Here is a 26051-nt window from a genome sequence, read left to right as displayed (position 1 = left end):
TCTGATCCCTTTTTAATAAACTCCATAGTGGGTTTCTAGCTGGGCTGAAAAGAAGTGTACAGGAGATCTAGGGTGTCTTCTGTGGGGTGGCATAAAACCATACTGTCATTTTAGGTTGGGAAAGATCTTTAAGATCAATGAGTCCAGCCATTAACCAGCACAGCCAAGTCCGCCACAAAACCATGCCCCTGAGCACCGCATCTTTTAAGCACCTCCAGGGATGGTGACCCCACCACTGCCCTGGGCAGCCTGTGCAGTGCTTGACAACCCTTGTGGGGAAGGCATTTTTCCCAGTATCAAATCTAAACCTCCTCTGGTACAACCTGAGGCCATTTCCTCTGGTCCTGTCACTCGTTCCTGGGAAAAGATCCTGACATCCTGATGCCATCCCTGGGTCCAGCGACCAGCGCTGATCACTCCCCTGTCCCAGTGACCAGCGCCATTCTCTCCCTGGCCCCAGAGCACCCACGCCCACCTCGGAGCATCGCCCCGCCGTGCACAGAAGCACTGTCGCCATGTCGCGCCCTGTCGCACACTATCACCTCCCCGCCACCGCTCCTCCCAGCCACCAGGGGCCGCTGCGCGTGGCCTTGCGGCTCGCCCGGAAGCGACGCTGTTGTTTTGCTGCGGCAGTTCCGGCGGTGGTGGCGGGGCAGCCATGGATATCCTGAAGGGGGAGATCAGCCGAAAGCGGCAGCAGCTGGAGGAGAAGGAGCTCCTGGGGGTGAGAGGGCCGGCACCAGCAGCTGATGGGGTGGGGAGGGCGGCGGGACCGGCCTGAGGTGGGAGCGGCCCGGGAGGGGGCAGGCGCTCGGTTGAGGGGATCCGGAGCTGCGCAGGAACGGATTTGGGGGTGTCAGGAATGGGTCTGGGGGGTCACGAACGGCCCCGGGAGCGGTTTGGGGACAAGGAGCAGGAACGGCCCAGGATGGGGTGGGGAAGGAGTTGGGAGGAGTTTGGGGTGCAGAAGCAGCCTGGCCCTTGCTGTAGGGCCTCATTGTGTGCCTTTGGCTTTCGGAGGTGGTTTAGTTATTTATTTGTGCAGCTCCGTAAAAATGACCCTTAAACACAGGGTGAGTGGCAAAGCATCCGTATGAGTGTTTTCAGAATGTAAGTGGACGTGAAAAGGACACTGCCCCACTGCTGGCAGTGTTCAAGGCCAGGTTGGACGGGGCTTGGAGCAACATGCTCTAGAGGAAGGTGCCCCTGTCTGTAGCAGGGGGTTGGAACTGTGTGAGCTTTAAGGTCCTTTCCAACCCAAACTGTCCTGTGATTTGTTCCATCTCACTGAGAGATGAGAGAAGTCTGCGTGACTTTTGGTGAACAAAGCATGGTTCCCTTTCCTCAGCACTGCTGCGTTCTTGGCATAGCAACAGTCAATAACAGAGGGGTCTGTGTGTGCCAAGTGTGTTAACGGAAAGCACTCATAGTACTGCAGAGTGCTTTCATAGAATCATAGAATGGTTCGGGTTGGAAAGGACCTTAAGATCATCCAGTTCCAACCCCCCTGCCATGGGCAGGGTCTCCTCACACTACACCATGTCACCCAAGGCTCTGTCCAACCTCACCTTGAATACCACCAGGGATGGAGCATTCACAACTTCCTTGGGCAACCCATGCCAGTGCCTCACCACCCTTACAGTAAAGAACTTCCTCCTTATAGCCAATCTAAACTTCTACTGTTTTAGTTTGAACACATTACTCCTTGTCCTGTCACTACAGTACCTAATGAAGAGTCCCTCCACGGCAGCCTTACAGGCTCCCTTCAGATACTGGAAGGCTGCTTTGAAGTCTCCACGCAGCCTTCTCTTCTCCAGGCTGAACAGCCCCAAATTTCTAAGCCTTTCTTCATGGATGTCTTGAGTTTGGCTTTGGTGTTAGTGGTTGAAGTAGGGAGCTGTGGTTGGAGGCTTTTGCAGGCAAAGTGTGAAGGAAGAGCTGGAGCACCTCCCGTATGAAGACAGGCTGAGAAAGTTGGGGCTGTTCAGCCTGGAGAAGAGAAGCCTGCGTGGAGACCTCAGAGCAGCCTTCCAGTATCTGAAGGGGGCCTGTAGGGATGCTGGGGAGGGACTCTTCATTAGGGACTGTAGAGACAGGACAAGGCATGATGGGTTCAAACTGAAACAGGGGAGGTTCAGGTTAGATATAAGGAGGAAGTTCTTTACTGTGAGGGTGTTGAGGCACTGGAATGGATTGCCCAGGGAAGCTGTGAATGCTCCATCCCTGGTGGTGTTTAAGGCCAGGTTGGACAGATCCTTGGGTGACCTGGTCTAGTGTGAGGTGTCCCTGCCCATGGCAGAGGGGCTGGAAGTGGATGATCTTAAGGTCCTTTCCAACCCTAACCATTCTGTGGTTCTATGTCAATCAAGGTAGATGCTTCAGGGTGTCTGGGAGGTCTCCTCAAACACATTTCTGTGTGCTTGGTGCACCATCGAGCTTACAACATGCTTTATACGAAGGTGATTTCTCACACCTCCTTAATTTAGTATAAAACGGCATCTATTTTGTGGTTTATTTCAACAACTTTGCTGTGCTCCAACCTGGGCCTGGCTGTGCACATCAGCTTTGTGCTGGTAAGTACCATGGCCTTACATGGCAAAATACCTGGTTTGTTGAAGTGCTGGTGAACACATTGTGCTTTTAACTCTGCTCATCCACATGTACTACAAAGTCACTATATTGCTGATTTTCAGAGATGCTTCCAACTAGTCCCCTTTAGATGACAATGTAGCCATCTCTCTGAAAGGATGTAGCTGAATTCACCAAATCAAGTAAGGAAGTTCAAGCTGTTTTTCCCCAAGGATGTGAAACTAAATAGTTAACAGCTTTCCTCTCTTTTAGGGAAGTAAGAAATATTTCAAACGCAGTGAGTTAGCTAAAAAAGAAGAGGAGGCCTATTTCCAGAGATGTGGCTACAAGGTATGGCACCTGCTCTTCCAGGAGTTTGCATGTTTACTTTGAAGTCTACATTTGGTTATCAACAGTATAAATGTTGTTAATGATAATTGTTCTTTGTTCAATCTGTTAATGGTATGCATAAGCCAGTAAATGAGAAGCCACCTGGAGAGGTATGAGTTTCCAAACCCATTTTCAATGCAGGAAAAGATATGCATGATATACAGCTACTTAAGTTTGTGTTATGGTTTGGCTGTTGTTTCTTTTCTTTCTTTCTTTATTTTTGTGGAAAGCATGAACTGGCTTAGGATCAAAGCTTGTCTTCCTTTCTTTTTAAGCTGTGCTGTTAGGCATGAACACTGGATCTGATACAGCCACCTTCCCCTCTCTCCCTGCTCCCTTATCAGGAAAAAATGGATATCTTTGGATAGTTCTATCCATTCAGACAATTTTCACAGTCTTGTCAAATGTTCAAAAGAAATCAGTAGAGTGTGGGTGCACACTGAAAAGAGCTGCCAACTTTCCTACTGTGTATTTGGTTTTTGGCCATCAACCATCCAGCACTGAAACTGTGCAACAGCAACTTTTATTGTCTTGCTGGCAAAATATGAGAAAACAATTGGTAACCCAGGGTACACTTTGCAACAAATGAGTGATCTGGAAGGCTTTATCTGCCTTGTGACGGTGTCAGGGCAATACTGTCCTGGACTGGAAAGAATGTTTGTTTTTGTTTACCAGTGTGTGTGTCTGCCTGCTGCCTGATTATCTGTGTATGGGAGGGGGGGATGCATTCCCTTGGGGAAGATAAAGGCTTGTAATCTTGTTTGCTGTTACCAGGCACAAACAGGCGCTTTGTTTTCAGATGAACTTTACTGAGTTAGTGACTTATTCTGAAACCTTGATCTATTTGCATAATATTTGAACATCAAAGCAAAAATTATTCTCGGAATCTGCAGTATATAGTAATGAGAAAGTGTTCTGTGACTCCAGTCGCTCTTCCAAGTGGAAATACTCCATGATGCTTCTGAGCATTGGCTTGAATCCTTCAGAACCTTCCATGGTTGTCCAAATGGTGCTGTCTGTGCTGCTGCAGCACCAGGTTTGGTTTGAAATGTGACCCTGCAAATGGTTTTAAAATAAGTTGCTTTGTTTAGTTTAGTTCCTCTTTAGAGCCTCCCAGATTTCTGCATTTGATCTTTGCAATCTTCATGACGTGTAGAATACAGACTGATTTCTTTTTTAATTCAGGAGCTGTTTTGCTTTGCTTAGACTTAAGGAATTGTAATAATTTGACTTGCTTGAAGAAAGCACTGAAACAAAAATAACTGTGGTAAAGATACCACTTGGAGTCTAGCTGACAGAATGGATCAAATCTTTTCCCTCAATGCTGCTGTCTATGATTTCCAGAGTGTTTGTAAGTTAAACTTTGTATATATCCTTCTGCCATGGGAGTGTACTTCTTTATACCTATATATATTTGCACAGTTCTTCCTTATTTACTCTCCCCCGTCAATTCCTCCTTTCCTGCACTGGTGGAAATTTTCTTTTTGCCCGCCCTTTGTCTTAAGCATTGATTGGATTGTCCTTCCCTTGTTTGGAGAAACAGCCGTGGTTGTAGGATTGTTTCTGTGTTTGCTAGAATAGATTTGAATATAGATTTGTGGCCGCATCTTGTAGCTGGTGCCATGGGGGTGGATCCTTACAGCCACATGGGGTCATGCTGACACCTGAGTGCAAGCTTCTTTAGAACCAAATTATGTCTGATACCTTCATCAAACTGATCAGCCTGAATGCAGACTGGGAGTGACAGGGTGCTGCCCACACAAGGAGAATGCTTCAGAGTGCTGTAGGATTAAGTTTCCCTTTTAGCAAGTATGGAAAGGAAATAAATTCTACTAAGGAATTTAGGAAAAAAACAAGATATGAGTGAGCGCTGGAAGTGCTTCCTTATTAAAGGAATACTACGAACAGCAGTCTGCTCATGCTGTCAGAAGTGTCACACTTGAGCTTATAAAGGGATCTGTAGTTCCATGACAGCTGTCTCAAAGTTCCTTTGATCACAGAGTTAGTTTGCTTTGTTAAAATATGGAGTAATGAAGAAGGAAAGCTCTGTTTGATTCAGGGACCTGCTTTTAGATTAAGAGGAGTTGCTAATGAGATCCTATCCCTATGAGGAGCTATAGGTGTCTTTTTTTCCCTTTTTTTCCTTTAACCCGTAAGAAACTATGACAAGTTTGTTAGAAAGATGTTGTTACTGTATCGAAGCACTTCTCAAAACCTTGAAGAGGCCATGGATCACTGCTAATAGTACTCGCCTCACTGAAGCTATGGATAATATACATTTTAAGCTGCAATTGCCACCAAAAGAAGCAGTCCCATTCTCTTCCTGCCCTTGGATTTTCATTTCTGCCCTTGTGTCTGTGCATGTGCTGTGCCTGGTGAGCTGGATGAGGAGCTAAGTGGGCTGGGAAGGGTCCTTTCTTTGTGTTTGCCAGGTTGTTTTCTGTTTAAATCATTTCCCCCATCTGGCTCATCACACGGCGATGCAGATGCTTTTGCATGGGGAAGTAGGAAAGAGCAGGGGCAGGAATCAACAGGCAAAGGGTGGATTCGCTATTTTTGGCACCAGTGCTGACATCTGCCTGTTAAAGTGGTTGGCAAACTTTAGCAATTACGCTTTTCATTTGCTCTAGAGACTGCTACCTGCAACCTGCAGAAGTGTTAGTTTACTACTGATACTTGTAAAAGCTTTTGTTGTTCTGTGATAGACAACTAAATCTATGAAACTAAAGGTTTATATTGTTATATTGAAATCTGTGTTCCAGAGTTCTGAATCTTCACATTGCTAGTAATATATAGGATTATTTGCATTGACACCTTAGTAACAGTCTGTTGAATGTAGGTACAGGAGGAAGAAGAGGAAGAAAAACCACTGACTTCATCAAATCCAGTGCTGGAGCTCGAACTAGCAGAAGAAAAGTTACCAATGACCCTTTCCAGACAGGAGGTAAAATCAATTGTCACAGACCTCTTGATTTTACAGCAAGTGCATCTGAAATCTTTTGTTAGGGCTGGTTTTCCCAGTGAACTGTACTTCTTATGGCAGCTGTATTAAACAATGTCTCAATTGATTATCATCTTCACTCATCAAGGATCTGCTGTCCCAATTGAATGCATATGGAGGTACAGATGGGTAGAGCCTCTTTGTCATATGGATATGCACAGATGTGCTATAATATTTTACAGCTCTTTCAGATGGCTTCTGGATTAGACCCTAAATATCACTATTTTCTTTGGATAATACTGATACTGAAGATGGCATATCGACTTTTTCCCAGGAATCCCTCCCCACGCCCCCCAGCTTCTTTTTCTTCATTGGTCTGAACCTAAAAGAAACTAAGTTTTGGAAATTCACCTTGATTTCTGGAAGAAACATTCCTGAAGTCAGAGCAGCTGCTGTGTTCTTTGGGGTTTTTTTGTGAGGTTAAAAATACCTATGTGAATGTGAGCTCACAAACACATCTATACCCCAAAGCAGAGGAGAAGCAGGAAGCTCAGAAGCACAGGTTAAGTTCTAATCTTGGAAATACTGAAATTGATATCTGAGATAATCCAGTGATGTCACATGTCCCCTTTATTTTGCTTTTTTTTCCCAGGGGTGTATCACAAGACTTGCAATGTTGGCTGTTGGTTTCATGTTTGCTTTGAGGTTTGGTCTCTTATGTCCTGTGTAGTGCACACTGTCTCCCTGCTGTTGAACTACTTGGGTGGATGAGGTTTAGGTGTTGCTGTGCCAGCAGTCTCCATCCTTGGTTTTGTGATATATCAGTAAGCCTGTTGCCTAATACACTAAATGAATAATGGTGAAGTATAAAGAGGTTTAGCAGCAATGTGTAAAATAAGGAGTCAGGAGAATAAAGTTTAGTTTTTTGGCTCTGCCCATGACTTTGCAAATCAGCTGAGGGAGGCTTTTTCACTTCTCTTATATCTACTTTCAAAGTAATTGTCCCATTGGATTAGGGACTTAATATAGCAGCCTTCCAGTATCTAAAGGAGGCCTATAAGGATGCTGGAGACAGACTCTTCTCTAGGGACTGTAGTGATAGGACAAGGGGTGATGGGTTTAAACTTAAACAGGGGAAGTTTAGGTTAGATATAAGGAAGAAGTTCTTCACTGTGAGGGTAGTGAGGCGTGGAATGGGTTGCCCAAGGAAGTTGTGAATGCTCCATCCCTGGGGATGTGCAAGGCCAGTTTGGATGGAGTTTTGGGTGACTTGCTTTAGTGTGTGGTTTCTCTGCCCATGGCAGGGGGATTGAAACTGGGTGACCTTAAGGCCCTTCCCAACGCAAAGTATTCTATGATTCTATGATAAATCATAGAATGTTTTTGGTTGGAAGGAACCTTAAAGCTCCAGACCCCTACCACAGGCAGGGACACCTTCCACTTGACCAGGTTGCTCCAAGCCCTGTCAAACCTAGCCTTGAACACTGCCAGGGATGGGGCACTCACAGCTTCTCTGCTTAAGAATGAGAACTTTTAGCAAATCATCTTGCAGGTGTGCTGGAACAACCTTCAGCCTGGTAACAGAGTGGTTTTATTGCCCTCTACAAGTAGGTGAGTGAGATTATTGTCAGGCACCTTGGCGATTTTGAGAACAGTTTGTAAGCTGTGCCAGAGGGATGATTTTGTGTATTTGTTTAAACAAGTCAGAGCAGGAAGAAGTTAGGCTATATCAAACAGCCTGGGATTTTAGGCAAAACTGGTAATATTTTGAATGACCTTTCCCTGAAATACTGTGGGAATTTTATATTTAGATTGTAAAGTGTCTGGAACATTTTTCTACTGCTTAAAATATTGCCATTTCCTCTCCAGCCCAGCTCAGCTTGTTATCCTAAGGAAAGTAAATAAATTAGTAATTCTGGATTGTATTTTGCTTCCTCTATGAGTTTGTGTAAGGGAATGTTTTGATTCTTCTCAGGTTATCAGGAGGTTACGAGAGAGAGGTGAGCCCATCAGGCTGTTTGGGGAAACAGACTATGATGCATTTCAGCGCCTGAGGAAGATAGAAATTCTTGCACCTGAAGTGAACAAGGTAAGACTGGCTTGTTATGAATTAGTTACTTATTTGTAGTGGGATAACCAGTGAGGAGCCCTATGAAAGTTACTGAAAATCAGTTTCAGTAACTGACAATTTTCAGGAGGGAGGTGTAGTAAAGAGCAAAGGGAAACATCTGCTCCCTCTCATTTATTGCCTGAGAAAGTATGCTAAATGACATAATTTTGCTCACAGTTGCAATTTCTTCTGTTAAGAGTTCAACCCTCAAAACCTTTTCAGTTGAAAAATTAGCCTCTGGGTGGCAGTAATAGCCCAGCCTGTGCTGTTAACCTGCTTTTAACTAGCCGAGACAGTCATTTACTGTTAAAACTATGCTGTGTTTGTGATTATACGGATCTCTGAGAGGGTACAGGTAAGGAAGAGGAAGAGTGCATCCCATCTTAATTGTATGTGATGATTTTTCCTCAAAAACTTGTTATGGAAACTTCATTTCCTGCCCCTTCCCTTTAAAGTAGCAAACAAATCAAAAAATGACTAAAAGATACCATAGTTAACCTGTTTATTCCTTTTGTCTTAATAGATCAGTTAAATGAGGAGATGCAATTGAGGTTTGCATTCATGGTTAACCAAGTTTGCAACCCAGCTAAGAAAATGACAGTTGGGATTTTCTTCCCTAATTTGTGTCAAACTGAGTTGTTTGAAACATTTTAACTGTGGCTGCCCATAAAAGAAAAGCCTTTTCCTGTTCAAGTCTTAAATAAACAGATCTAAATGTTGAAGTATAAGTACTTGAGCTAATGAAAGCTGCTGCTCCAGTGGCAGCGATGACAGTAGTAGGAGTATTAGGAAACAGTGAGCTCATAAATAGGATTGTGATGGATTTTTGTGTTTATGTGTTTCAGCCACAATGTGTTGCTTAAATGTAGATAGTCACTATAACCGTTTGTGGTTCAGATGTTTTTAGACTTCTAAATGATTAATAAAACCACTCCAGACAGTCAAGTCTGATGACGGAAGAGGGGAAATAACTGTGCAGAGTTATTCCCAGTGGAGTGGCTGAATTTATCTTAGGGTAAGAAATGTCGTACTCCTTTACATTTTATGTCTCGAGATAATAATGCCTGTCCTTTAACTGTGACTAAGCCAAGTCTTACTCTATTTAAAAGCAGCTCTGAACTTTATATATGTGGTTTTAAACTGATTCTATTTTTTAACCACCTAAAAACTAGGGGATTTTAAACACTTAATCTGTATGAACCATCCTGCTATGTTTAAATCATCAGTAGTAAAGGGAAACTACGTAAATGTTTTATGGGATAGTACTGAAGGAGTGTTACCTTATTTGCAGCTTTTTTCAGGGCAGATGGGAAGACTTGTAGAACTGGTGAGGGTTATGGTCTGTTTTCTGTTTGTTTGGGGGTGATTCAATGCATTGCTTCACGTAAATATCTTGAAGAAAGTCCTAGAAGTCGACGCAATCCTCCATGGTTTTCTGGTGAAAGTATGGTTTAAAGTCTTTTTCACAGGTCTGAACATTGCAGAAGTTGATGCACCTGCTTTTTGTGAAGTGCTGAAGCAATCCAGAAGCTGTTCTCTGAACTCAGTTTAAATTCAGACCACAAAGCTAAACCTTTATGCGCATTTTTACAGAATTTGGCTTCTCTTAAACAGAAGTTGAATGCTCACAGTGACAGTACTGAACTGCTTTTATTTACTGAAGGGGTTTGTTGTAAACTAGTCATCTCTCACGTTTTCTAGGGTTTGAGAAATGACCTGAAGGCTGCTTTGGATAAGATCGACCAGCAGTATCTAAATGAAATTGTAGGCGGCCAAGAAGCAGGAGATGATGACTCACAGAATGACTTGAAAGTCCATGAGGAGAACACTACTATTGAAGAACTAGAAGTATGTGATGGGTAGATTTTAATGAAGGGATTTTAGATGTAGTATATTGTTGTGAGAAAGCTGTTTTGCCAGGATTGTTTTGACAAACTTATCTTGTTTTCAGCATCGAACTTGGGCATTCTGAAGTATCCTTAAATATGGTCTTGGGTTGCACCATAGGGGCCTAGAGTATCCAAGTGGTCTTTGTTTACAACAGCTCATCAAAAAGGGGTAGGAGTTGCCTGCAAGGAAAGTAATACAGTTAGGATTCCCTCTGCAGGGGGGTTAGAATTAGAGAATTTGATACAAATACATTACCTGGTCATAAATTCTAAAGCCTTTCCAGTAAATCTCTGAGAGGGTAATAGGCTTAGTACTGCTGAATTTTCCCTATACCAGAAAGATGGGACTCTGAAAAATAGACACACAGAAAGAATGTCTGATATAAAATGATCTAGGACAATAAAAGAAGTGGATATCAGAAGCAGGCAGATCACAGGAAATATCAGAAGTGCAGAGACCATGTGTCCCAGAAATTTCAGTGCAAGTGGCTCCTCTGTTCTGAAGAACACCATGGTATTTGTGAAAATGAGTGGAGAATGAGTGCCATGAAATGCATCCAGTACCTGGGATTTCAGGGTAAAGTTTGGAAAAGCACATTAACTTCAGCTGCATAGTTTTTCCCTTAATCTTTAAAATCCTATGCAGGAGTTAATCTTCATAATGTGCCTCCAAAAGTGTGCTTAGGAAATAATCTGATTTATAACAGAAAACTTAAATGATTGCATTATTATTAGGATATAGTCCTTGGCTTTTTTGTTAGGATACCAGGGGTTCTGGTTTAAAATAACTGTAGTACCAGCACTGATAGCAGTTGTAATGGGACTGCATTTTATCCTTCTGCTGGGTCTCAAAATATCCCCTTTTTGGCATTGTGGGGCAGGCTTGGTTTGAGCCATGGAAGTAATCTTTTGTTTGAATACACTTCAGTCTTAATTTTATACTACTTTAACTACTTACGTAAAGGCTTACACTGAATTGGCTTCCAAATCTATGAGATACTTTAAATAAGACTCACATTGGTATTGTGAGGACAATCGAAATAGATTATAAATCCAACTCTACCGCCTGGAAATGTTTCTCTAAAGGGGTGTTAGTATTAGCAGGTTTGAGGTTTGGCTATTGGAGCATACTACTGGGGGTTTGTGGTGGTTTGTTGTTTTGGGGTTTTATTAGATTTGTTCACTCAATTTCACAGTTGCAATGAAATGAAATGGGAAACGGCCCCGCTACAACAGAGAATTGGAATAGCTGAACAAAATAATTAGGTTAATTGATGGCTTTGGGGATCTCAGCAAATGCAGTGCACCCACAGTTTCCCTTCCTGCAGTGCTGTCAAACAGCTGCTAATGATGCCAATCATTTAGTGGTTAATGAATGAAAAATTGCTGTTGCAGTGACTTTGCAGAAATAATCATATTGGCTTTTTGACTGTAATGTTTTTAATAGATTAATGAATATCAGGAGCATATATCTGTTGTATTCCATTTCATAACCCGTGTTTTGGATTACTGCTGGACTCTGTTATGGCTCACAATGCAGAGAATCGTGCTCTGCTGTGGTGGTGGTGGCAGACTTCTAGACAACTTGGAACTAATTCATAGAATCACAGAATGATTTGGGTTAGAAAGAACCTTAAAATCATCCAGTTCCAACCCCCTGCAATGGGCAGGGACGCCTCACACTAGACTGTGTCACCCAAGGCTCTGTCCAACCTGGCCTTGAACACTGCCACGCATGGAGCATTTACCACTTCTTTGGGCAACCACCCATTGCCTCACCACCCTGACAGTAAAGAACTTCCTTATATCTAACCTGAACTTACCCTATTTAATTACCTCTTTTCTTCTGTTCTAGGCTTTGGGAGAATCCTTAGGACGGGGTGATGATCACTATGACATGGACATCATAACAAAGTTCTTGAAGGTAACAAACTCTAATAGATTAATAATTCTGTAGCTGTGTCATATTTTTTACTATCATGCAGATATATCTCATGAATAGAAGGGATGGTTTTGGCTGCTTGGGGATTAAAACTCTCACATTATGTTTAAGATGTGGGTTTTTTTAAATGCTTTGCACTCCACAGCTTTGGTTAGTCACAATAGTGACTTCTGCTAGAGCTAGGAAAGAGTGTTCTTCAAAATCTGATCCTGCTTTTTCTAGACAAAATAAATATGGTTTTGATTTCCATGTGGTCATTAAAGCAGTTGTATGTAGTTGCTTCTACATACTACCTAGGACATTAAAAGCTTCCAAGGAGTCCCTGCCTCCCTTCCCCAGGAACAGCGCAAGCTGAAATGAAATGTCACGTGGTACTGTAATGTGAAATAAGAGCATTTTAAAGGAAGTCCACTGGTTTTTCTAAGGAAGCAGATTCAACTGAATGGTAGAAAATTGTTTCCTTGTTTCCTGGCAAGAAGCCTGTATTGCCTCTTATTTGAGTCAGCTAGTCCTTGTGATGATCACAAGTCACAGTAAGAGTTGGAGCTTTTGTTTGTATTTGTAAGATACGTCATCATTTTAATGTAGTTTGTGCTGGGCAGGGAAAGCAGGCTCGAAAATTGCTTTCCAGGTGGAGAGAAGGCACATTTGACATGTTTTCCTTCTGGTGCATTGAATTTTCACTGTGATCTTCACCATTCCTTAGGCTCCTGTGCAGAAAAACTGCCCTGAAACGTCTGCATCTTCTGCTTAAGATTTCTGGGCTTCTTATGTATCCCTCCTCCTTCCCAGCACTGATACCTGCAGTGATGTTTCCTTGGGGTTTTTTTTTGTAAACACCTATTTATACATGCTCCCTCCCTCACCCACATCTTTTTGTAATAAGAGGGTTGTTCCTCTCCCTCCTTGTGTATCCTTCTGAAAGAGGCTTCTTGCAGCCTTATTTCAGATTTCTTCAGAGAACCTGTTTTTGCCTCCGTGGCTTCAACTGTTCCCATCTGTTTTGCCGAGGGAGTCAGTAGATGGCACCCTGACATAAATGTGCTTGTTCTTCACGCAGTTTCTTCTTGGCGTTTGGGCTAAGGAGTTGAATGCCAGAGAAGACTATGTGAAACGGGGAGTGCAGGGGAAGCTTAACAGTGCCACGCAGAAGCAGACAGAATCCTACCTGAGGCCGCTCTTCAGAAAGCTTCGGAAAAGGGTGAATCACTTTTAAATGTCACTATCCTGTAAGAGTTTACCTTCTGCTTTCAAATTTAGTGTCCCTTCCTAAGCTAATGTTGTCTTCCCTGAAGAAGAGAGGATAACCGAGTTTGTCAGAGTTTCTGCATCTAGAGCCCACAACTCCCCTGTTCTGACGTTTTTATCTTGATCAGTGAGTTCTGCCTACCCAGTGCTTTTCCAAGTGTTGCTTAATGTCTTACCTGTTCATTGGGTTGCAGACAGGCTAGAATTGGGATTGTATTTTGCACTTTGCCGCAAGCTACTAGGTGTAACCACTTAACCTCTCTTCCTTCAGATCCTTCATCTAAATGTTTTCCTTTGTTAAAGTCCTCAAGCTAAGGGTAGTTGCTAAACTCTGTATAAATGCTGAGTAGGATGATTTTCCTGAGCTGCTATTCTGAAGTAAATGTGTCTTGTCTTCTTCTTTTTCTCCTGTAGACACTTCCTGCAGACATCAAAGAATCAATAACAGATATCATTAAATTCATGTTGCAAAGAGAATATGTGAAGGTACGTTTGTTTGCACTCTTCCAGCATATTCAGACTGCTTGGTTCTAATAGATGGAGTTTATTACTTTCAACATTCCCATTCTTTCTTGCATTTGGAAGATGCATAGCTGGAAATATGCACAGTGTATATCCAAACAAAATGGAAGCTGGCTATGAAGGGTTCGGCTCCCAGTAGTGTTTGATCCACAGCCTGTCAGAAGATCTTTTGAGGTTGGTGAAACTGCAGAGCTTTGAGAAGGGAATTTTTCTCAGAGATGGTTATATTAAGTTGCAGAGAGGAATCCTCTGTGGGAAACCCAATATTGGAAGGGTAAATGAAGGTATTGAATTAATAGGAATAGGGTGTTGAGTAATTAATTAGGAATTAATTGAGTCAAACTGAGTTATTGAATATGAGATGCTGTCCCTTTTTGTGGCGATGCTTACATTAGCCAGCCTGGTATGGTTGAGGTATGGTAATGAAAAGTCTTTTGGACAAAGTCTGCTTACTGGAGGAGGCCGAAGCACTTTGGCACGCAAGATCAAAGGCAGTGTTGGGTTTTGTTTGTAGTTGCCTTCAGAAGTAGAACTCAAATACCAATAGCATTTGCTTAAGCAGCTTGTGTGTACAGAGGAAACCGAGCTGTGTTTTGCCTTTAAATTTCTAGTATTTCATATTATTCTTGTGAGGACTTGGGGTAATTTGTCAAGTAAGCAGTGAGCCTGCTACTGAAAATAACTTCAGATAGCCCAAGGCAAGTTTAATCTAAATCATCTGAAAATAGAACTGAAAGTGTGGGATTTATGATAGTCGGGTTTTGTTTGGGGGCATTTTATTTTCTGTTGGTTGTCATCATTAGGTTGAAATTCCCTTTCCAATACCTCTTCAGACAAAGTAAGGAATGTGTGGGAATGTGGTTTATCTCATGGGTTAGTCAGCTGTGCTCTTCTCTCCTGGGAGTGCTTGGCTTTATGTAAACTTCACGGACTGATTTTGGGGGATTTGAGTGTGCATTTGGAAGTTTCGGGCTTTTCTTATTTGTTTGATTTTTAAGCTAATGAGCCTTTTACTTCTAAAGGTACTCATATCCTCTTCTATTTTGCTTCCTAAGAGACTTGCCTTTTAGTCACTGCTGTCTTCTGTGCTATTTTGCTTTGTGCAGCCTAGTGAATGCTCAGCCATCAATTCTTACAGCTCTGTTAGATGAACAGCTGGAAAGAGTTAAACTTTGAAATCAACACCTAACAGCAGGCAAATGCCAGGATGCAAGTTGCGCACTCAACCTTAATTAACCCTGTTGTGACAGTCCTGGAAGGGTCTTTAATTGCATGTTCACATACTGGGGTTCATCATGTAACTATATTTAAATCAGTGAGTAGTTGTTTGATGAAGACTTCAGATTCTGCTTCATGTCCCTTCTTGAGGTTTACTTTCAGCTGTCTGCAACCCCCTGCTTTGTTCATTATTCACCTCCCAGTGCCAGCTGGGAAGAAACTGCATGCACTGGTCATGATTGCTGCTTCTCACTGTCTAGTCTTTAAATAGGCGATGGTAAACGAACTCTGCATCAGTGAGTCTTGTGGCTGCACGCTAATAGTAGAGGAATGTCCTGCTCCACGTCCTTCCTGGAGCTTCTGTGATTGCATATATGTGTCTGTCCCACTCACTTCCTGATTCTCAGTTGTTGTGAGTTGTTCTAAGCTCTGTATTTCTCTTCCTTTCTCCCTTTCCTTCTGTTAATTTTCCCTTCAAGTTTTATCCCTGGTCTTCCTCAGGGACTTTGTCTGCTACAGCTTTAGAAACTGGGTCTGCTGTCTGGATTGGGATATTTTGGATTGATTTGCTGCTGCTACTGCTCCCTTCATAAATGTTGTCACAACTGCGCTTATTTAACCCAGTTTTGTGGAGTGCTGGTTCTCAGCCTCTTTGGAAGCTCATCTCCCCGAGGGCTGTCAGGCTGCAGTGCACTCCTGAGGTCCATGCACCTGAGGACAACCCTTCAATGGGTTGTGCTTACAGACAGGCTTCCTGGTCTAGTCTGCATCAGCGACAGATCTAAAGGTGATAGCAGAAGAAAAACTCGTGGGAACCTGAGAAAGCTGAGTTGAAAACAGTCCCAGTAAGCTTTCATTTTAATCAAGGTGATTAAACTGTCTTATCCAGTGCTTTCTTTCATCAGGTAAGGTCCATGGTTCTTGCTTCTGTCAGAGTAAACATGATTTGTGTTAGGAAGATGCGTTGTGAAATTGGTTAATATCATGCAGTGAGACCTGATTCAGAGAGACTGGAATAGGTGTTACTGTGTCCAGCAATACAGTGGATGCTTTCTCATGCTCTTTCTGTTTTGCTAAGAGTACCTGCACTGTGTTTCTTCAGGCAAATGATGCCTATCTCCAGATGGCCATTGGAAATGCTCCCTGGCCCATTGGTGTCACCATGGTTGGTATCCATGCTCGAACGGGCCGTGAGAAGATCTTCTCCAAGCACGTAGCCCATGTTCTCAACGATGAAACTCAGAGGAAATACATACAGGTAAGGCTGGCCTGGGGAATCCAACAGATTCCCTTTTGAAGTTAGGGGATCTTTGAGGTGATGTGGTAAAAAGGTCCTGGAAATGGACCTTAGTTTGGGTCAAGCATAACATCCATTTAATAGCTTATCCTGGACCTGAAGGCTCTTCAGTGCTGGGCTGGGAATGGAGTCTAAAGGGCTTTTCTACCTCTTAATTGTTGTGAACCTACATGAACACCAAAGTAGCTGTGAAGACATGCTCCTGAGTTCCTTCACTGCTTAACTGTGCAGAATGTATTAAATTTAATCTCTGAAATACAGTCCTTCTGACTCCTTCTGCAACCAGATAAATGCTTTCATTTTTCAAACATGTCCCTTCAACACCATGGATTTGAAAGTTTCAGGTTCAGTTCCTTCAGTGCGTATTCATACTCATATTGTGAACTTTTGGGTTGGGAATTAGCAGCAGTGGTGTTTTTGTTCTCTGACCTTTCAGTGCAGTAAGTGGGCAGGTCTGAGGAAACAAGTCTTGTTGTATTTTGACATGCATTTGCCTCTTGCCAGCTGCAGTTTCATTGAGATAAAGACCTTCTGGCTTAACTCTGAAGCCTCCAGAGCAGCATCTTGGAGCTCAAAGCTTCTGGCTGGGGAAGCTTATGTAAATGTCTTCCTGCTGCAGCAGCAGAACTCTCTTTGCTCTTTGACTTCTGCAGATGGCTGCAAGCAAATTGCTTGCAAAAAGCAACTTCCCCTTCCAGTTTGAGTCTTTTTGTGTTAGGGTTACAAATACAGCTTCTGGTTTCTCCTCAGCTTTAGTTTTTAATACCATCACCTGAGAAAATAGCATCTCCTCTCATATTGGAGATAACTTGGGACTTTGGAGGAAGAAAGGTTAATAAAACAACCAAACAAGCCCCCCATCCCCACCCCAAAACAGCAGCCTTTTCCTTTTCATTCTTCTTGTTAAGCTTTAAAGCCCTGTGCTCTGTGAGGTTGGTTTAACAGCTGCAGGTTTATCACAGAATTGGCCTTGTGTTGTTAATTCCTAGGGGCTGAAGAGGCTCATGACCATTTGCCAGAAGCACTTCCCAACAGACCCATCCAAGTGTGTGGAGTACAACGCGTTGTGAGGCTCTGCAGTGGTCAAGCCGTAACTCAAGTTTCCATCTCCAGGACCCAGAGAGGGTTGAAGAGACAGCTTGTGCTTTAACACCGACAGAGCATGGGGTGGGCTTTGAGGAAAAGCACGAAGCAGCAGATTTTCCACAGCTTCTTTTTTACAAGCCCCATTTATTTCGATTTCTCTTTAAATGTATGCTTTATCCTGAACACATCCAGTCTACAGCAGAGGGGGGAGGTTTGAAGGGGTTATGGCCAGGGGACAATGAATCCTTGCCTTTATTTCACTTTGTTATTCAGGGAACTGTGCAGACTGAACTGTTTCCCATATCTTAAGAGCTTTGGGTGCGACTCAGCCCTCCAAGGAGCATATGTGGAGCTTTTTTGGCTGCTTTCCCATTGGAGACTGATGGGGGGAGATGATTAGAGGGAAGCAGTTGAAGCTGAATCTTGGTTGTTTCTGTAAATACAAAGACTTTATTGGCTAATCTTTCATGTGGTATTTATCAGGAGGGAAAAATGAAAAGGTTTATGTATTTCTCAGCTCAAAACTGCGGCCAGGCTCAGTGCAAAGGGGTTTTGATCTTGAATGCGTCTGATTTGGCTTTTTCTTCCTTTTGTAACAATGTTTTTAATAGGAAACTTCTGGGCTCCGGGGAAGTCATCTCAAGGCTCTTGAGGCTTTCAAATCCCATTTTTATACATCTGGAGAAAATCCAATTCTGCTGGGCATTGCAGAGAAAATAATTAGGACCTCCCATGACCACAGACAGCATTTCTGGCAGCCACACATCTTTACCATTGTGCATCTTGGTGGTGGAGAAACTCACAGAAAGGATGATGTCTGGTTCAGATGCACAATGAAATACTGACACTTTGGAAGTGGTGCAGGGCAAAAGGCTGCACGTTTATGTGAGGGTGCTGAGGCGCTGGCACAGGGTGCCCAGAGAAGCTGTGGCCGCCCCATTCGTGGCAGTGTTCAAGGCCAGGTTGGACACAGGGGCTTGGAGCAACCTGCTCGAGTGGAAGGTGTCCCTGCCCATGGCAGGGGGGTTGGAACTGGGTGAGCTCTAAGGTCCCTCCCAACCCAAACCATTCCATGGTGAAATATTGTGGTTTTAATTGCAATAGCAGTAGTACCTCTGCAACAGCACTGACAGACAGGTCCTTCTCCTAAGGAGCCTTTTTAGGATCTACAGAGAAGCTCCAAATGGGTTGTTGATCATTTCGGTGCTGCTCATAACTGCAGCTACACACACTTGTGAGCTTCCAGACCTTGCATGTGTCTGGCCCCTCAGATCCAGTCAAGCCAAGTGCACTCCTCTGCCTCTGGAGAACTCTTTCCTGTGCAGTCAGTGGAGGAGAGGGTCTGGGGTTGGGTTCAGGCAGGTATTTGGTATCCTGTTACTGCTCCTGTGAGGCAGCAGGCCTGACACGTCTGGCACGCACAGGCTGTGGATGTGTAACCAGTGAGCTGCTGCAGCCTGGTACGGTGTGAACAGAGCCACTTCTAAACAGATACGTCAATACTGGAGTGTATTGGTTTGTGTGAGTCCTGAGTCCTCACCTTGACTGGACGTGTGGAACAGGAACCAGTGCCCTCTTCTGTGGCACAGGGAGACCTGGTGCTGGGGGATTGGTGCTGGCAGTGAGTTTGAAGCCGTATCGCAAGGCTGGACAGAGCCTTGGGCGACACGGCCTAGTGGGAGGCGTCCCTGCCCATGGCAGGGGTTGGAACTGGATGACACTAAGGGCCTTTCCAACGCAAACCACTCCGTGGTTCTTCCGGAGAGTCTGTGTTCTTTGTGCCTCTTTGGCCGCAGGAGCTTTTCCGTCTGGAGCATGTGACCCCAGAGAGAATGTCAAGAGCTTCAACAGTTTAGAAGTAATAAAACTGAGGCTAATGAGCCCTAACCTGTGCCTGGGGAGGGGCCTTGGGGAATAGGCGGGGAGTTGTGGGGAGAAGCCAGGCAGATGTGGGGAGCATGGAAGAGACTCATTAACTGTGGGGTCTGGTGATGGTTTTGCAGTGCTGTACTCAGGCACTCTTCAGAGGCATGGTTACAACAGGAAACATTTGTAAGGCTGCAACTTTATCCCTCTCCCCACCCAGCTGATTTCCTGAGCTGCTTCTAAGGTCAGGAGGAAGATTTGAACTCCTTCAGTAATGGAGGGACAATCTTGTCCCTTGTTTGGGAGGGCTGTAGTTTCCCTGGGAAGTGCGGCAGGCGAGCAGCCAGGGATGGTTTAAGGAGCGCTGTAACAGCCGTTTGCGATGGAACGGGATTCCTTGGGGCATCTGTAACAGTATTAGATAGATTTTCCCCTCCCAGCAATTAGCTTCAGAGCTAATTATTGAGGAGAGTTTTAGTGGTACCCCGAGTACTGGTTCTGAGTGGGGATGCGCTTCCTGTTGGGATGTGACTTTGGGGTTGGAATGTTTTAATCTGCCCAGGCTTTTGAAAGATTGTCATTTAAACAACGTGCCTCCTTGCTGACAGTCCCTGAAATACAGCCGCTGTGCCTGAATGAATCCCGTGACGGAAGAACTTTATCCCATTGCAATCCGTGGAATGGTGCTGCATGGGGAACCGAGGGACTGCAAAGGACTTTCTCACGGCATATCCATGTAAGAGTTTCCAGCTGTCCGGCACGTGAGAGCCAGCTCCGGTCCCGGGGGGATCGCGGGCGGGGGGACACTGTTACAGCAGCTGCTTTTCATCATCTTTGCAGCTGGATGGCCCCAAATTACAGCTACCAGAGCCTGAGCAAACAGCCAAAACCAACCCCAAGCCCAGCCGGGCCCAGTGTGGGGACGAGCGGGTGTGGAGCCGCTGTCACACGCTGGAAGGGCTTTGTGGGGAGGGGATGTTCCGGTTCAGCCGTTTGGACTTCTCCCTCGGGGCTTCTCCAGATGTTCATTTCTGATAATCCTGGCATTAGGAGGAAATAACTCTGCTGGATGCAAGAGCTGTAGCCTCAGGATGAAGTCATGCATTCGCCAAAGCTGCGTCTGGAGGGGTTTGGGGACTTTAGGGTCCCTCATTGTTCGTCGCAGGCCCTGACCCCTTCCCCAGCCCGCTGGTGGAAGGTGCTCTCCAAGTACTGGTTATCTCCCTTGTACTGGTGTTACCGTGCCCAGTGGTAGTTAAATGCCTTCAATACCTTATTTGCTCTTTGTGCTGCAGGAAAGGCTTTTTGGGTAGGCCTGTGTGGGATCAGTTCATTTTGATTGAGGATCTGGGTTCCTCTCCTGTCAGCTGGCATATAATCATAGAACCATAGAACCGTTTGGGTTGGGAAGGACCTCAAGATCATCCAGTTCCAGCCCTCCTGCCATGGGCAGGGACACCTCCCACCAGAGCAGGTTGCTCCAAGCCCCTGTGTCCAACCTGGCCTTGAACACTGCCAGGGATGGAGCACTCACACCCTCCCTGGGCAACCCATTCCAGTGCCTCACCACCCTCACAGTAAAGAACTTCCTCCTTATATCCAGTCTAAACTCCCCCTGTTTAAGTTTTGACCTATTACTCCACCACAGCTCTGGTTCTGGCCCAAGGAACGAACCTGTTTGAGATGTGAATGTCTGTTTCTCAGGGGCAGGAGTGAGCCCTGATCCTGGACCCAGGGGTGCGCACACGGCATGGTGCCCTCCCAGGGGGCTGGCACCAGGCTCACTGCTGGTACAGAATCTGGAGCAGGCTGTAGGTAAAGCTGCTCCTGATGGGCGGCAGATACTGCAGCAGTATCGGAGCCACTGGCCGTAAATTGGAGACGAACCCCAGGAGCTAGGGAAAAGTCTGTAACATCCCATCATGGTCATTTTGTCCCTTCCCAAACCCTTCGGGGGATTTACTGCACATGACTGGCCCCTGTGCAGTGACGCTGGTGGTGGTCGGGGTGGGCTCCTGGCTCTGCGTTGGTGCCATTGGTGGCTCCCTGGTGTGTGCCTGGGGATTGTATGGGAGATGCTGGGGTGGAACAGAGCTGCTGGGCAGTGGGGATAAATGGAAAGAACAGGAAGTGACTGCACTGGCCATTGGGAAGCATGGACGGGTCCCATGTGGAAAGCGTGTGGCTGTTTGGAACTGCATGGAGGGGTGCTGGGCACTGCTCCATCACCTCTGCCTGTGGAGGGGGAAACAGGATAGCAAGGGTCATCTAACACTGCCTAGGGCAGGGTGCCGGTAGAGCCCCTCCTGAGCTCCAGCCCTGTCTGCTGGGATGGGTTCTCTGTGCTGCTGCCTCCTCCGCAGAGGGTAAACCGGGAGCATGGGGGCTCTTTAGGAGTTTACCCCAAGGAGCCGATGGTTCCTTGGAGCACCAGGGGTGAGTGTGCTGGTGCTCAAGCCTCTCCTGTGGACCTTTGTGTTGCCACAAGCAGCCATGTAGCTCCCGAACATTCAGTTCCTAAAAGTGAGCGTAGTTATTCCAAATGACGTGTGTTGGAAGTAAACGTTAACTCCTATTAATTAACTGTTATGTTTGGTTTGTACTGTGGTGGGACATCAGGCACGCGGTTTCTTACAGCCCAAGGCCTCCTAAGACCAGCAATCAAGAGGACACGTGGTGGAGTGACCACAGATCCACTGAATCCCAGGGCATCTCTAAAGGACAGGCTTTTTGAGGTGAATCATAGAATAGTTAGGGTTGGAAAGGACCTCAAGATCATCCAGTTCCAACCCCCCTGCCATGGGCAGGGATGCCTCACACTAAACCATCCCACCCAAGGCTCTGTCCAACCTGGCCTTGAACACCGCCAGGAATGGAGCATTCACAGCTTCCCTGGGCAACCCATTCCAGTGCCTCACCACCCTCACAGGAAAGAACTTCCTCTTTATATCCAATCTAAACTTCCCCTGTTTAAGTTTTAACCCGTTACCCCTTGTCCTGTCACTACAGTCCCTGATGAAGAGTCCCTCTCCATCATCCTAATGCCCACTGTTTCCTGCATCCAGCAGCAAAGGAGCAGGTGCCATGGAAGCCCTGGCCAGCTGTGTGCACATCTGGAGCAAGGTCTGGCAGAGGTGGTGATCTAAGGAGTGCCCAAGGCGCTGTGCCCCCCGGAATAAGCGCACTGCGAGGTTTCATTTTGAAAATGCTTTAATAAGGAAGTGTTGACAACACCGTTCTGCAAAATGTAAAGGTAACTATACAAATTCTTAATACAAAAAGAATAAATTAAAAGCAGATCTGTTTTAATTCTGCAACTTTTTCTACAACATCCATAGTTTTTTTCCTTGATTACAGTTGAACAGAATCCAGTCAAATCATTTTCCATGCTCTAAAGTCAATTTCAGGAGAGACCTAATGGTTTTTTTTCCTTCTTTTTCCTTCTTTTTTTTTTTTTTTAAACTAGAGAGTCCATTTTACACAACTCGTAATAAAACTATTGACATTAATATATATGTAAAACTTTACATCTAGTTAACTAAGCAGTAACTGGTCATCTGATAGCACCTGAATGGGGATCGGCTATGCCTGAAACTAAAACTAATACAGAGTGAAAACAAATGGGACTGTTTCAACATCTTCAACACTCGACTGCATATAGGATGATGGCAAAATAAACCCTGCCTCCCTCCAGCACGGCCCAGCGCGGGATTAGCTCCCGACCGAGCATCGGACACGTAGACTCGGAACGTGATTGTGGCTTTATGTCAGATGGAGCCTTGGAAAACAAAAAAGGACAGGAGGGGTTAAGTTGGTAGTCAAGTGCTTGTCTATAATAGCTATGTATATACCCCTCCGCGTTATACTTAAATATGTTAATCCCATCTGATTAACATTCTATGTACATTTGTGTTTTAATTGAATTGAGCTAAACAGTAAAACCTGTTTTACTTTAATCTGTCTTTACTACCAGACTGGCTGCTCACGTGTGCCTCGACTGCGGAACAGAAAAGCAGAACACAAAGCAAAACTCAATCCGTTTCTAGGAAGCTTTTTTCTCTACTCGAGCCTCTTTGCAATTCAGGCCAAGCACTGGATTCCTCTTTTTGCCTAAGTTCAGGGCTGCCACCTTTTCACCTTTGCTGCAAAACTGCAGAGCTGGTCTTGGAGGAACTGACGTTTCTTCCTGTAGTGGCCAGAGGCCTCATAGCGCCGCTGTTGTTGGATTCTTTTTAATTAAGGGAAGGTACACGGGGACAACAGAAACCAACCAACCCCAAAGCCACTTACAGGGGAATTAAAAAGAAAACAGACAGTTGCTCAGAGCCCCTAAAAATCCATGGGCTGAATTACTTGCTGCTGCTTAATTTGGTCCTTAGTTAATCCTTTCACTTTAGCTCCCCAATCTGATCAGGAAATGTCACTAATCAGTGCTATCTTGTAGCTAAAAATCCAATTAGGAGCTTGGGATAATTCCCATGTTAAAGACCCCAAAGCACAAAGAGACGGTGGAACTGGATTCTGCACGGCCAGGTGATGGGTGCAACCTCACCGCTGTCTGTCCTTCCACCGATGGGTTCTGAGGCTCCAACTACTGTCATAGGGGGTTCGATGCTCCCCGGAGGTCCAGAAGCTCGAGGCTCACATGGCCACCTTTAAAGCCCCTTGCCAGGATAAAAACTGTTCTGTTTTGTTTTTCCAGAGGGATAATAAATGACGTATGGACACAAGAGTTCCTTTCCTGGCTCTGCTGTGGATTTCCCTGGACAAACATCAGCCCTTCTGCCCATCTGAGGCCACCTCCCTGCCTGGCACAGAGAACAGCACCGATCATTCCTGGTGCGTGCTGCTGTGTGAGCTGCTTGTGTTAATGTATAGAAACCCCATCATCTTTCCAAGCCTAATTATGCAGAACCCATTCTCTTTTCAAGCCTGGAATGCAGTTTTCCAGCAATCTTAATACTAAAAGGTGTGGCAGCCCCCCAAGTCGCGGTGTTTCATTGTCGCCCTACTTTGTCTGGTAGACGCTGTTGTTATTCTTGGAACACACACACACACACTCACACTTTAATTCTTCTTTCCCTTAAACTAAAGCTAACTTCAGTTTCTGCTTTTCACCAAAGTTACCCCCCTCTAGCCATTTCTTTTAATGCCTTTCCCATAGGAAATCATCGCACAAACGGGGGGAAGGCCGGGAGCCTCCCCCCATCTAGTGGCAATAAAAACAGCATAGCACCGCGGTGAAGCCTAGACGTGCCAGCTTCAACATCCACCCAGATTGTGCACTTGTTCGTTACAAAAGTGTCTTTGAGGCCTTTGAAAGTTCCATGGCTTGAACGTGTATAAAGCATTGCTCAAAAGTACGTGTAAACTTGCAGCTCCTTCCGTGACGATTCCTTTTGGTATCAGCAGGCAGCTCTCGCTCGTGTCCAACACCCCGTTGAGTTGCTTCTCTTTCTTGTGGTCGCTTCTTGCACTGGGAGGATCTGCCTCTGCTGCTGGGTGTTGAGCTCTTCCCGACGGACCGGTTCTCCCGCCCGGCAGCACACTGGTGACGAGCCCTTTGCTACACTGGTGCTTAGGAAGGGGAGAGGAGTGGAGCAGATGCGTTAATGCGGCTTCAGGTGTTGGTTTGATTGCTGTGTGCTTTCCCTTTGATTTCACCTTAATGCTTTGTGCAGGTATCAATTAGAATTTCTTGGCTGTATCTGTTTGCAGAAAGGGATTTTTTGGCAATTTTTATATTTATCAGAGTGTTAAAACCCAACCAGCACAACCCAACTTCTCCATGTAGTGGTGTGCAACCGGTGCCAGCCCCAGTACTCGCCTCTGCTTTAGGTAATGCCTCTGTAAACCTTGTTTGTCCAGTTTAAAAGTAGCTTGTGGACAGTGATGCTGTGATACCAGCCCAGACCTCCAGCGGGTCTTCAGCACAATGGGTTATTTTGCACGTAGGTGGGCTCAAAGCGATGAAGGAAATGCTGTTTGACAGGAGGTGGTTGTGTCTGTACTGAGTTAACACAGATGTTCTTGTAGCTGGAACCTGCTGAGTGAGCTCATCCTGCTGATGTTGGCGTGGTGATCTTTGGCAGTGCAGCTCTGACTGCGAGACTGACGCATCTCTGAAGCGACGTGGTTTTGCTGTTTCATAACAGACCCGCTTTCAGGACTGTTATATCCATTTCTCAGCATCTATCCCATTTTATCCCCCCTTTAAATTAACGCTTCAGATCGCAGGTCATGGAAATCTTACTGGTGTTACATGCCGCAGAACGAGACGATTTGATGTAAGCCTTGAAAGGCCTCCATCATTCCAAAGGCAAAGCAGTAGATTGCTGAGTGCCTGTTAGGACGGCTGCTCATCACGTGTACTGCTCTGGCAGCGGGGTGTTGCTGTGGTGGATGTCACCGGACCAGTGTGGTGTGGATGTCGCCTTGAACTGTATCGTGAGGAAAGTGCTTGGAGTGGAAGCTGGTGCTGGGTGACAGTGCATCTGGGTAAGGCAAATGAGAGGCAGTGAGGTGATCTCAGAATGGCATTGATGTGGTTAACTTGAGGTCAGGGGTTCACACTAGAGTCCCAGGCTTGGCTTTTTCCTGCCCATACCACTGGACATCTGCTAATTCTGGATAGAGGGGAGAATCCAGGAAACAGCTATCGTTGTAGCTCCTGCAGGAGAAAGGAAACTTCGTTAGGGCAACGAGGGCTCCTGGAAACTTCAGCCAGGGGCATAAAACATTGTATTACGTGTGGAAGGGAACAGAGGATATTCACAGACCCCACTGCACTCTGCAGGTACCCCCAGAGCTGATGTTTGGGGTGCACTCAGCATGCAAGACCCTGCTTTGCCACAGTTTGCTCTTGCCTGGCAGCCCTGTTCATCCCACAAAGTGCCTGCTGTGAGGAGGCAGGAGGCGGCTGAGCTCCAGCAGCCTCTCTGTGACCAGGATGCCCTGAGTTTTGGCTGCTGGAA

The 26051-nt window shown here is 45.3% G+C and overlaps 2 protein-coding genes and 1 long non-coding RNA gene across 11 annotated transcripts in view; 2 read left to right on the top strand and 1 right to left on the bottom strand.

The window, feature by feature from the left end:
- Nucleotides 1-616: 616 nt before the first annotated feature.
- PRPF18 (pre-mRNA processing factor 18) lies at nt 617-17672 on the top strand. The gene is made up of 10 exons (XM_065667699.1): nt 617-724; nt 2842-2919; nt 5798-5902; nt 7875-7988; nt 9711-9857; nt 11754-11822; nt 12901-13041; nt 13503-13574; nt 15931-16086; nt 17115-17672. Exons 1-10 carry the CDS (start codon nt 659-661, stop codon nt 17193-17195), a joined length of 1029 nt encoding a protein of 342 aa, XP_065523771.1. The 5' UTR covers nt 617-658; the 3' UTR covers nt 17196-17672.
- Nucleotides 17673-19163: 1491 nt separating this feature from the next.
- LOC136008421 (uncharacterized) lies at nt 19164-24440 on the top strand. 4 transcript variants are annotated; one of them, XR_010610089.1, is made up of 3 exons: nt 19164-19813; nt 21715-21812; nt 22146-24440. It is a non-coding gene; the product is annotated as an uncharacterized LOC136008421 (long non-coding RNA). The 4 variants fall into 4 exon arrangements; XR_010610088.1 differs by lacking the exon at nt 19164-19813 and having other exon boundaries at nt 20360-21812; nt 22146-22330; nt 23780-24440; XR_010610086.1 differs by lacking the exon at nt 19164-19813 and having other exon boundaries at nt 20360-21812.
- FRMD4A (FERM domain containing 4A) overlaps nt 22270-26051 on the bottom strand; it is a 287437-nt gene continuing 283655 nt past the window's right edge. For 4 of the 6 annotated variants that reach the window (XM_065667663.1, XM_065667642.1, XM_065667604.1 and 1 more), the window contains exon 23: nt 22270-25747. In XM_065667663.1, coding sequence (XP_065523735.1) covers nt 25645-25747 — 103 coding nt within the window. In that variant the 3' untranslated portion in view covers nt 22270-25644. The remainder of the gene's footprint in view (nt 25748-26051) is intronic. The other 2 variants (XM_065667616.1, XM_065667653.1) reach the window with 2 other exon arrangements.

The sequence above is a fragment of the Lathamus discolor genome, chromosome 1 (assembly GCF_037157495.1).
Source record: "Lathamus discolor isolate bLatDis1 chromosome 1, bLatDis1.hap1, whole genome shotgun sequence".
Classification (NCBI taxonomy): domain Eukaryota; kingdom Metazoa; phylum Chordata; class Aves; order Psittaciformes; family Psittacidae; genus Lathamus; species Lathamus discolor.
Note: the sequence above shows the minus strand (reverse complement) of the source record. Positions and strands in the feature narration are given on the sequence as shown.

Bases quoted from the DNA above. Each gene is read 5' to 3' on its own strand.
- PRPF18 (XM_065667699.1), top strand. From the start codon at position 659: ATGGATATCCTGAAGGGGGAGATCAGCCGAAAGCGGCAGCAGCTGGAG. The intron at 725-2,841 runs GTGAGAGGGCCG...CCTCTCTTTTAG, and splicing joins AGGAGAAGGAGCTCCTGGGG to GGAAGTAAGAAATATTTCAA. The intron at 13,042-13,502 runs GTGAATCACTTT...TTTCTCCTGTAG, and splicing joins TCAGAAAGCTTCGGAAAAGG to ACACTTCCTGCAGACATCAA.